Raw genomic sequence first — 12,098 nt, 5'->3', positions numbered from 1 at the left:
ACGGAAAAGGTTGTCAGCTACATGTAAATGTATGGGTGGATGAATAATTATATCTGGATTCCCCAGCGAACTCAAGATTTATTGCATAAGGGTTTAAACATGATCATAATTTAAATTACTTTTATGAAATGAAATTAGTAAGAATATGATTAAGTATAAATAAGTCCAGAAAATGTGTGATAAAAGCTGTGACACACATATACATGATTTGTATGTGTCTTTAACCCCAGCGTCACTCTAGCTCTTTGTTTCTACCTGTTGTGTCATAAGGTAAAAAAACAAAACAAAACAAAAAAAACTCTGTTCTCTTATTTTGCCCGGTTACTGGTGAGGCACATCCAGCTTTGAATTCCTATTGGTCAGAGAGGTTCTACTGCGCACTCGGACTCAGAGGCTGAAGTTTCATTTTTCTGGCAAAATTTAAACAATAAAAGGATGTAATTTTTTTCTTCTTCTTCTTATACTGCGAGTATTGCATTGAAAATGAGGACGTTTATTATACTACTTCTTTACCGGACAGCGTCTGTGTCTGCAGGTAAATGAAGCTTTATAAAAATGAAACTGTTCTTTAGAGACAGTGATGCTCTCAGGTGGCTCGAGGTGTCACTGTAAACAGACTCTCAGCTTGCACACGTAATTAAGCAATGATTTTGTTTAGAACATGTGCATTAAGCACGTTTATATACATCAAGATTCAAGGTTAATGTCATTTTTACAGAAATATAGAGGCTTCAACAAAATGTTGCTTCTCTCCAGCCTCTACAGTACAATAATCAGTAAAAAAAAAAATTAAAAAAAAAAAAAATGAAGAAGACAATGAAGCAGCAGTTTGCAGAGACACTCAGCAAACTCTCAGGTGTTAACGATAGCATTCATTCAGCAAGCAGCAGTCCTCTCACAGAGAGGGATTAAATTAGATCAGATTAGATAAGTGTGTGTACTGATTTAAGGGGGAAGGGCCACAGTCCGTTTATTAGGCTCACAGTTTCTACAAGAAGTCTTCCAGCATCCTGCTGGTTCTGCAGCTGATGCTCCTGCACTTCTTTCCAGATGGCAGGAGGGAGAACGGCCATGAGAGGACTGGTGGAGGTCCCTTATGTTTGTAGCTGTCTGTAGAAAACCTACAAACAGCTACAAACATCAAAACCTAAATCAGCCGTGGTTTACAAATTATAATAAGTTACTTTTTGCTAAAATTAAATGTACCATTCTAGAAAAGAACAATGTAAGATGCTCGTAACGTTTTATGGTGTAAGGTGTAGTAATGTAGAAATGTAATAGAAGCAAAAACAAAACAATTTTACACTGCAGAATATTTAAAAAATGAATTCATTGGCAGCCTTTGGTCAGGTTAATGCCACAATAAGGAGTGTAAATCATTACTGATGCATCATGAAAATATAATCAAATCAAAATTACATTTTACCTACAAACACCAGTTTTTACAAAATAATGTTGTTAAAAGTTACAAAATGTAAATTTTTAATAAAAGATGATCAGAAAAATAAAACATTGATTCATAAATTTATTTTTCTATTTTTAGAGCAGACACACTATAGTTTTTTAAATTTTGAAAATACTGTGATTTATAAAGTTGCATTTCTCACTACATTAAACATTTCTTACAGTGAAGCACTCTCTGAAGTATTTCTACACTGCATCCTCTCAAGTCCCAAAACTTCCCAGAGTTCGTGGTTGATGAAGTTCAGATTCTTCAGTTTGACAGCAACACCATGAAAACTGTGTCCAAACCGGACTGAATGAACAGAAATATAGATGAGCAGTACTGGGAGAGAGAGACTGGGGGCTTTGTAAGTGCCCAGCAGGTGTTCAAAGCCAACATTGAAATTGCAAAGCAGCGCTTCAACCAAACTGGAGGTTTGTTTATGTTTTATTGTTTTTTTACTGATATTTGCTGTTAATGTTTTCAGCACTTATTTTACTCGTAAACAGATTTGCATACATACACTTTAAAAATGCTTCATTCAAATAAAAAAGATTTAAATATAGGATGACTCACGATGAATGTAAAGGGCAGATGGAGGCAGAGTGCAGGGGATGAGTAAAGAAGATGTGAGGGCAGCTGTAAGAGGATGAAGAGTGAAAAGGCAGTTTGTCCAGATAACATCCCTGTGGAGTTATGAGGATGTTTAGGAGAGACAGCAGTGGACTTTTTAACCAGACTGGTTAACGTCTGGGGAATGGGGAAGAAGCAGTATGGCTTCATGCTGAGAAAGCACCACAGACGTGATGTTTCTTTCAGTGTTGATGGAAAAGTTTAGAGGAGGTCAGAAGATGTTGCAAAGAAAGCATATGATAAGATGCCAAAAGATGAACTGTGGTGCTGCATCAGAAAGTCAGGAATGACAGAGAAGTATGTGAGGGTGGCACAGGACATGTATCTGGACAGTGGTGTGTGTGGTTGGAGTGACAGTTGGGTTCAAGGTGGGGGTGGGATTACATCATAGATCTGCTCTGAGCCCCCTCATGTTTGTAATGGGGACGGGCAGGTTAACAGGTCAGACTGAAGACTCAATGGACTATGATGTTTGCAGACGGTGATGTGATCTGTAGTGAGAGCAGGAAGCAGGTGGAAAGGAAGGGGTTATACACTGGTGAGAAGAGAAATGAAAATTAGTAGAGGCAACACAGAGTACATGAGTGTGAATGACAGCAAGAACGGTGTAACAGAGAGGATGCAAGAAGCAGAAATAGTGAAGATTATTATTTTAAATACCTGAGGTCAACCTCCAAAACTGCAGGCAGTACACAAGAGGGATGAAGAAAAGAGGCAGAGTGTGATCTATGGCATGAAGATAGTAGCAAGAGTCTAAAGGAAGTTTTCAATATGGTAGTGAGACCTGGTGCGATGCATGGTGTGCAGATGAAGGCACTGAGTTGGAGGTGACAGAGCTGATGATGTTTTTATTGGGAGTGACCAAGTGGCAAGGCTGAGATGGTTTGGAAAGAGAAAGACCCTGGGGGAGGTTCATGGATGTAGAGAAGACATTTAAGAGGGTTGGTGTGACCGATGAGGATGCTATGGATGGAGTGAGATGAAGGTAGATCTGCTCTGGTGACCGTTAAAGAGAGTGACTGAAAGAGGAAGAAGAGCAAAATGAAGAATTGTGAAACCTAAAGGTTTTGTTGATTAGGTGTTATTCACCGGTTTTATTTAACATTTTAAAAACAGCATTTGTGCTGAGATCACATCTTACATAGCTCGTTATTTGGTGTGTGTGCAGGTCATATAAAAAAAGATCGAAATGATGATAATCTGATGTTTTCAGTCTTTTAATAAGTAAACTTTCAAACACATGTTGGTTCATTTTGAACATTTAGTGGCTGAATAATTAAAACAAACCCAATAGATTTAAGAGAATAGAAGCACTAAATATTTGTTCTAGGTCCACAGATTAGACGAGGACTGAGTGTTTATACTGGTCTCTATGTCTCTATGTTAATACGAGACGATGCTGGATCTCACTCTGCTTCCTCGTCTCCGTCTATGTTCCTCTTTCAGGTGTTCACGTTTTCCAGCAGATGTACGGCTGTGAATGGGACGATGAGACGAATGAGGTGGACGGATATGAGCAGTTTGGTTATGATGGAGAAGACTTCATAATATTTGACCTGCAGACAGAGACGTGGGTCGCTCCTAAACAACAGGCTGTGGTGACCAAACTCAAGTGGGACAGTAACAAAGCTTTTTTAACCAGTGTGAAGAACTATTACACTCAGATTTGTCCTGAGTGGGTGAAGAAGTATCTGAACTATGGGCGGAGCTCTTTAATGAGAACAGGTACAATCACATGACCAGACTTTGTGTGATAATTTACCTCATTTTTATTAAGTAATACTTAATACATTTTTTTTTTTTAGTTCATTTTAGTGTTTTTTCTCTCTTACTCTCTCCCTGCTAATCTCATGTGTTTTTAATAGGGGTGGGACTCGATTAAAAAGAAATAATCTAATTAATTAGAGGCTTTGTAATTAATTTATCTCGATTAATCACATTTAATCACACAAGAAAATTTGCCCCAAAGCGCAAATGTTTTTTTGATTTAAAAACGTTTTAGTGGGCGACAGAATCAAATAATAGACACACAGAATATTGTAAACTCAGGTTCTTTTAATTTCTGGTGGGAAAAAAGCACTGAAACTGCATTTCAATGCAAAACAGAGAAAAATAATATCCCTGGACAAAATTTGGCAGACTTAAAAATAAAGTGTTATTTTAAGTACTTTAAGTACATGTTCAAAGTGGTATTGTCTTTAAATAATAATAATAAACATTTCAACATAAAGTGCAGTTTTTTCTCCTTAAAAAATAAGGCAGAAACATAAAACCTCATTTGACCAGCTTCACCTTTAAACTCTGAGTAACCTTAGCCAACATTATTTTGTACATTAGTCTAAAACAGTTTGATCATCAAATATTTTAGTGCAAAAAAATAACAAGCCCAGGGGGGTCCTTTGTCCCTCCTTGGGGGGATACTCCCACTGGGTTTAAATCTGGGACTCTCGGCCATTTGACCTTAGAACTGAAGAAGCTTCTCGGATGAGAGGTGAAACGTCTTCAAGCAACTCAAAGAAGTCCAGACGCTTTTCTTTGCAAACTCCTTTGACTACGATGACCTGGATGACTGAGAACCTTCACAGACAACAAGCCCATTGGACTCACAATACCTCCATGCTTATTTACTGTCCGTCTCTTTCAGCCAGTTACTTAGACAAACTAACCTGTTCACATTTCAGGGCTCAGGGCAGCTCTCTGCTTTGCTACTATGTGACCTGCAAGTGAGAACAGTCTCTCACATGGGACAGAAGTGGCAGGACTAATCAAATACTTGATTGGTACTGCAGACAGCTGTGGGTGGGTCCCTGCTCGACTCGCCACCACTGCAGCGGCCAGTCTGTCTTGCTGATGGTGGATTCTGCTCTGTACAAACTCAGGGCCCTGTTACACAGGGCGTCCTGGTCTGAATCAGAGTCTGAATACAATGAAGAGAGGAGGAGGCTCTTTGTTGTGGCTGGCTCCTTTGTGGTAGCATCTTTACATTGTTCCTGCAGCAGGTCCTTCAAGGCTGGTCCAAACCTCTTCTCGCGCTCCCCTTGAAAGACACTTTAAACCCTTAAAGCGTGGGTCAAGCACAGCAGCTATCTTGAGCCAGTGATGGTTGAGTGTAGCTAGACGTTGGGATAGGTGCTTTGTGAAGGTAGTCCTATCAGAGACCTCCATGTTGTGATGCAGGTGGCAGAAAGCAGGTAAAACCACTGAACATGAGACATGTCTCACCTCCATGAAGCTCACTTACAAACCTGTAGTAGACAATTCAAGAAAGTAATTATTTATCTGCACAATAACTGTGAACTATAGAGCTTTTTGAGGAAACAGTAACGATAAGTTAAAAAATAGTTTTATTTACCTGCATGGCTCAAGGACAGTCGCCAGCCTTTGGAGTTTTTTGGAGTTGTGCTTTAGTTTGTCTAAAGCGGCAAAACAGCCTCTTGATTCTTTAGTAGACGAGAAACCAAATCCAGCGTTGAAATCCACCGTGTGGAAACATCCTGTATGAGTGGCTCTTTCTGTTGCCCCAGTTTTGTTTGCTCCTGGTGTAGTTCCTCCATATTAGCAGGTCTGTCTGTGATGCATCTATCTTTACTTGCTTTTCAGTGTCATAAAGCTGTTGAATTGTACTTGAAATAGTCTTTTGGTAGGGCAGTTGGAAAGTTGGATCACCTGACGCTAACTGCAGCACAGTTTCTAACTCCCTATCTTCTACCACTGATAGTGGTCTACAGTCCAGAGTAATCCATTTTGTGAGAGAATTTGTAAGTTTGACTGATGTTGACTTGCTAATTTTGGTCCTGAATCCAGTCATTTCGTCCAGTTTGGCCTGCCGACACCTTTTGCTTGTACTCAAACTGCTAGCACTAACAGCTCCCACAGTTTTTGTGCTGGCTGTAACATGTTTTGCATTTAGATGGTACCATAAGGTTAAGTGCTTCGGTGGTATGCAAACTCCTTTTTGCACAGTTTGCACAAAACCACACTTTTATCAAGGCTTCTGTCTGGTTGTCTTTAGAAATGAAATTTGCCTCCGATCAGTCCTAGCAACATAGCTCTGATGAGTGCATCAGTGTAATCGGTATACCAGGAAATTGTATAATGATGAAAGTTGCCCTTTCCTTGGAGTGCAAAGTGCGATTAATTAAATGCGTAAAAAAAATTTACGCGTTTTTTTTTTCAAATTAATTTTTAACAATCAAAATTTTATTCTCAAATTTCAAAACCATTGCCACAGCCCTTTCTAATGTGTTTCTCCCTCTCTTCAGAGATTTTTTCTTATTTCTTTATTCGACTCTGTAGTATCCTTCATTTTTAAAATAGACTTTACATGGTATATACATTAATATGCATGTCTAAGGCATTCAGACTGCATCAAACAGAAATGATAAGTTAGCATGCTGTTAATACAGAAACTGTGAACAGTGTTTTTCTTTACTCTCCAGTTCTTCCTTCAGTGTCTCTCCTCCAGAAGTCTCCCTCCTCTGCCATCAGCTGCCACGCTACAGGTTTCTATCCTAACAGAGCCGAGATGATGTGGAGGAAAGATGGAGAGGAGACTCATGAGGGTGTGGAGATAGGAGAGATCCTCACCAACAATGATGGGACCTTCCAGATGAGAGTTAACCTGGATCTGAGATCTGTTCCAGGTGAAGACTGGAGGAGGTACGACTGTGTGTTTCAGTTCTCTGGTATAAATGAAAACGTCACCACCACACTGGATAAAACAGCCATCAGGACAAATGAAGGTAAGAATATTATCAGAAATGATGAATATGTGATGGGTATCATGAAATACTGACTTTATTTTCAAAATGTAATTTTATTCATTTTATAGCCCACAGTGACCTCCTGTATGAACTCATCATGTGACACAGATCAGATATAAACAGTCTAAAACTGAAAAAACAACAACCCACAAGCACAAATAATTTTTATTTATTACTAACTAATCAGTCATGGTTAAATTTTATTTTTTTATATTATTAGTATAATAAAGTATTAGTATAAGTCAAAGAAGTTAAAGACGTTGAGGACAAAAATGTCAGTTTTGTCTTGAGCTTTATTTTTAAAATAAATTCAACATTTTTGTCTGTGTATTTGAGTGTATTTTTTTACAAAACAATATTTAAAATAAATAAATCAGTTATTTTCTGTTCTTCTTCTTTCTTGTTTCATTTGTTTGTTTTTAGCCTCGACAGAAGTGCCCAACATCACGATCAGCTTCAGCCCCACTGCCGTCCCCATCAGCGTACCCATTGTCACTGCTGCTCTTGTTCTTGCTGTTGTTGCACTAATCGGATTCATTATTTACAAAAAGAAAACTGGTGAGTGAACCAAAGTGATGATTTCAGTGTTTTTAGTGTTTTTCCAGGTTGCACATTAAAACAAGCTTCAGATCCTAGTACAGCAACGATGTTTAAGCCACAGACTCATGATAATATAATGCTGTTCTCATAGTAATAGCAGGAACCAATAGTAAATAAAGTAACAGGTAAAGTGACATAGAGAGCATTGTGTGAGTTAGCGGTGTTGGGATCAGTGCTCTTGTATTCACAGCTATGATCACTGACATTTGATTCCTTCTTCTTGCTTTTACAGCTAAATCTTCTAAAACTCATAAATAAATTTTCCGTTCAGACATTTTGAGCAGATTTCTGTTCACATTAACAGCTGTTTCACTGAACGTGAATTAGAGACTAAAATTAAATGCATGGAAACAAAGCAGATGACTGGCAGTGTGAGAAATTAACCACAGCATCACTACAGAGCAGCTCAGCTGGTTACTGAAGTTTTAATATCTTGATTTTTCTTTTTTCTTTCTTTTTTTGTAGACACGATCACGTCACCTGGAAATGATCCTGAAATGAGCCCTTCAGGTGTGTCTGTTTGTAACTGGATTGGAGGATTTGTTTGTGTCCTCATAAAGCTGGACTTTAATGGCTTTATTTTTTACATTTTGTAAATATTAAAGTAGAACGTTGGATATTCAAATGATGTGCTGCAGCCATCCCCAGAACTCCTCAGGATCTTCATTTATTCTGTCCTCTGTCATTTTTCCCACCACACATCGTCACTCCTCTTCTTCTTCCATGGCCTGGATGTTGCACAGTCAACTTTTTACCTGAGCAGCTCCTCCATGTGCACTAATTGAAATTTCTGTTGTGCTCACATAAATTACATTTTAATAATAATGATTTAAACCTGTCAGCAGATTTTCTAAGATAGTTCTGACCTACACAATGAAACTGTGCTAACATATTTTTCCAAGTTAAACTATGAAAGTGACAGAAACAGAACGATAAATCCTCCTGCAACTTAGAAAACTTTGATTCTCTCCCTGTGTTTGTGTTCAAGCTGTTTGTATTTAACACTATCATCAACATCAACAGATTGTATGATTTGTTTTCTTTTAGATGAACATTGTTATTCATTTTGCATTTTTCCTCCTCAGATACAAAATTTTCTTCTCATAGTTTTTCAGACATAACCAGCAAAACTCAGCTGATGACAAGTAAGTGCAGGCTCTGTGTGACACACAGCCTTAATCTCTGTGTGGTGCTGCATGTTTTTACTCATTAATCTCATGGATTTTTATACTCTGATGCACTTTAAATTGTTTTTAAAAAATTCTGCAATGTTCAGCTGGTCTGACTCACCAGCTGCAGATTTGACATATAAACCTGCCATCGCCTTCATATTTCACGTTTCTTCTCATACAGTCGATTGTTTTTGCATTACTGTTTTCAAAATGCTCTCATCTAAAGGAAACAACATCCTCAGTGGGAGCAACATATAAGCTGAACATGCAACACTGGCAAAGATCTAGATATGACAAACTAGACATTTTTATGACAGTGCACATCGTTCCAGTTGCTGTTTCTTATCAGGGTAAGAAACAGTGGCTTCCACTAAAGCCTCATATATGAAGACAACCGAGGCCATATAACAGATTGTTACTGGGGAATAAGTAACTAGTTAAATTGTATAACTAGTGGCATTACAGGCGAGGGTTTGTGCAGAGATGGTCACGGCCCAGTGTTTGTCTGACAGCTCTTGCATCTTGTTGAGTTTTGTATTTTAGGATTCAAGGATTCTTTATTGTCATTCGCATCACATGTTTACATGAGGTGGAACAAAATTACGATCCTGGAGCGAAAAGAAACAGAATAACAAAGAAACAGAATAAGAAAGAAAAACAGAATAACAAGTAATAAGTAATACAAATAAATAGAGCGCAACAACCTGAGTACCAGTGTGGAATATAGATATAGAAATGTAGGTATAAATACTTGAGCAGCATACAGCACTTTAGTCTTTGACCTGAATGTTGTTGATTTTTTTCTTTAGATTGATTGACTGACAAAGAGAGTGTGATCTGGAGCAAAGGTAACTGATGTCACTGAACACATCACATCACAGTCACCTTTGTGTTGTACTGAATGCTTTTAAAGAAATCCTTATTTTTTCCCACTGGTTACATTTGCTGATGCATTTGGAATTTTTCGTTCACTCCTCGTTTGTAAAAGCTGAATTTTTGTCTGAACAGGAGACAGTTTTAACATGTGGACTAACTTCATTTCATGAGAGTTCACCTGAAACCTTGGCTGATTGTGATCTACACCCATTTTCACACCTTGGCTCATGTGATTAGGTAGAGGATCATTAGGGGGTCCATTGTCCCTCTCAGAGGGTTACTCACACAGGGTTTAAATCTGGGACTCTCCACCATTTGACCCTAGAACTGAAGAAGCTTCTCAGATGAGGGGTGAAACGTCTTCAAGCAACTTAAACAAGTCCAGACGCTTTTCTTTCCAAGCTCCTTAGACTACGATGACCTGGATGACTGAGAACCTTCACAGACATAAACACATAAAAATACATAAATAAAAACACTGAAAAATACATAAAAAGAGCAATAATTGATTTTTTAAAAATATAACTTTATACTGTAAAAATATAACTTTATACTTTTATACAATAATAAGTAAGCATGTTTGGTTTAACTTTGGATGCCTTTCCTGACACAACCTCAAAGGGGATTTGCGTTTTGAGCTGGAATCCAACCAGCAACCTTTTACTTACTAGGTCAATATGCTAACCACTGCACCTTTGGAGGCATCATGATTCAAGATCAATAAGTTGAACTAATAGTTCTCTCAGTTGCTTTGCTCTGCTTTGAATTAACTGCAGATCAGTTCATTTACACTCACTTTACAATCACTAAGTATCAACACGAAGTGTCTTGAAACACAGAGTTTAAGATTTATTAAAGCTGTGATAAATAATTAGTTAACACTTTGATGAAACCTATAAATAAGTATTGCAAAACAAATACTCTGTTATTGCCATGTCTTTTGTTCAAACCCTGGTACATGTGACAGAGATGAACAGTCATGACTTTAATGGTAACTGTATTACGTAAATACTACAGAGACATGTATGTGCATATTTTATTACTGTTTGTTGTGTTAGAAGGTTAGAAGGACAATGCTGCTGCCAAAAATCAGGTTTACTGTGTGTGTGTGTGTGTGTGTGTGTGTGTGTGTCTCATGTGGGGTTTATTGTAAAGATTATTTTATGTCGGATGTTTCTGGTCAGCTGTGTTTTGATTTATGGAATCAGGGAGATGAATCTTTGTTTTGTTAGACTACTGCACTGTTTCTATACTTGTACATCTGAATAAAAGTTTAACATTGTGGTCGTGCATAATGTCGGGTATTCAGAGTGTGGAGAGGAGTGTACAACAACATGAGTGCACAGAAACTTTGTGAAAAGTGAGTCATGTTCCAAACCTGACACCAAAAATATTGAATTACTCAGTATGTAAAGATGGATGCATCACTACTTTCATGTTAAAGGTGCTGCATTTATATTTTCCAACATGAAGTGTCATGAACAACATGAACCACTTTAGACTCTTCATCAAAGCCCCTAAAAATAATTAACAGTAGTGATAATAGTGTATTTTAGTATTATTGTCTTCAAATGTTACGTTTTCCTAACTTCTCTATAGTTCTCGATAGTACAGAATAAAATGAAAACAGGTTTTATGTCCAGTGTTGTTGATGTCATGATGTTACAGTCGCTCACACAGAGGCTGTTTGTCATTAATAACCTCATCAAGACTTCTGGCAGAAAGAAGATGCAGAGGTAATTTAATTTATGACACAAATCAGTGATGCAGATTTAAAACACACTTTAACTGAAATACAGCAAAAGTTCAAACTGCTGTGATAATGCAGGGACATTAATGTGACTTATAAAGTGTCTGCTTATTTTATTTGTTCTCTAAAAGCATCAAAAACATTAGGTAATGTAGATTAATTCGCTGGAATATCTCGAGTTGCCATCAGCCAAGGAGATGATGGACGTTTATTAAAGATTTCTGTTCCAATTCTGGTCAAATTGGGCTTCAGTGTTTGTTTACAGCTCTCGATCCAAGTGACAGTAAGTCAAAATCATGTTACCTTTTAGTGTCCAACATCAGTCTGTACTCATTGTGAATTTTGCTGTAAGCTGATGTAGATTTGTTTATGTCCTTTATTCACTGTAATATATAACGTTTGAGAGAGGAGGAGAGAGAAAAGAAACAGAGTGGACATGTGGTCAAATTCACCAAACATAAAGTTGTAGCTTCTGTTTTACCCACATTCACTGATAAAGATTTCGCATAACGAAGCTGTTAGTTATACTGTTATCAATTATGGATCCCAAACCTGCTCTTATAATAATCTCACAAAAATTATTCTAAGATTATATATTTTTATTCTCTGGTTCCTAGTTGAGTGCGGACGATGGAGAGAGAGGGGACAGAGAGATCATACAAGAACAGGAAGAACGAGGGAGCAGACAGTGAAGAAAAACAGAAGTTATTTGTCACAGAGTAGTTTTTATGTATTTCATGGAGACTTTGTTTTCCGGTAGCTCATGTAAAACCTGCCAGTGAACATTGTAAACAGAGCATATTAGTGTGAATAGCAGCATTTTACAGGATTCACTCTAAACATGGCTGAACAGCATTTCT

At 37.7% G+C, this 12,098-nt stretch overlaps 1 protein-coding gene across 1 annotated transcript; it reads left to right on the top strand.

The window, feature by feature from the left end:
• Positions 1-375: 375 nt before the first annotated feature.
• Positions 376-9,202, top strand: LOC109194569 (class I histocompatibility antigen, F10 alpha chain). The gene is made up of 7 exons (XM_025902449.1): positions 376-535; positions 1,629-1,878; positions 3,524-3,802; positions 6,517-6,819; positions 7,264-7,398; positions 7,906-7,950; positions 8,526-9,202. The coding sequence occupies exons 2-7, from the start codon at positions 1,761-1,763 to the stop codon at positions 8,651-8,653; spliced, it is 1,008 nt and encodes a 335-aa protein (XP_025758234.1). The 5' UTR covers positions 376-535; positions 1,629-1,760; the 3' UTR covers positions 8,654-9,202.
• The last annotated feature ends 2,896 nt before the right edge of the window (positions 9,203-12,098 follow it).

The sequence above is a fragment of the Oreochromis niloticus genome, linkage group LG22 (assembly GCF_001858045.2).
Source record: "Oreochromis niloticus isolate F11D_XX linkage group LG22, O_niloticus_UMD_NMBU, whole genome shotgun sequence".
In the NCBI taxonomy this organism is placed as follows: Eukaryota; Metazoa; Chordata; class Actinopteri; order Cichliformes; family Cichlidae; genus Oreochromis; species Oreochromis niloticus.
This window is presented reverse-complemented; position numbering and strand designations above follow the sequence as displayed.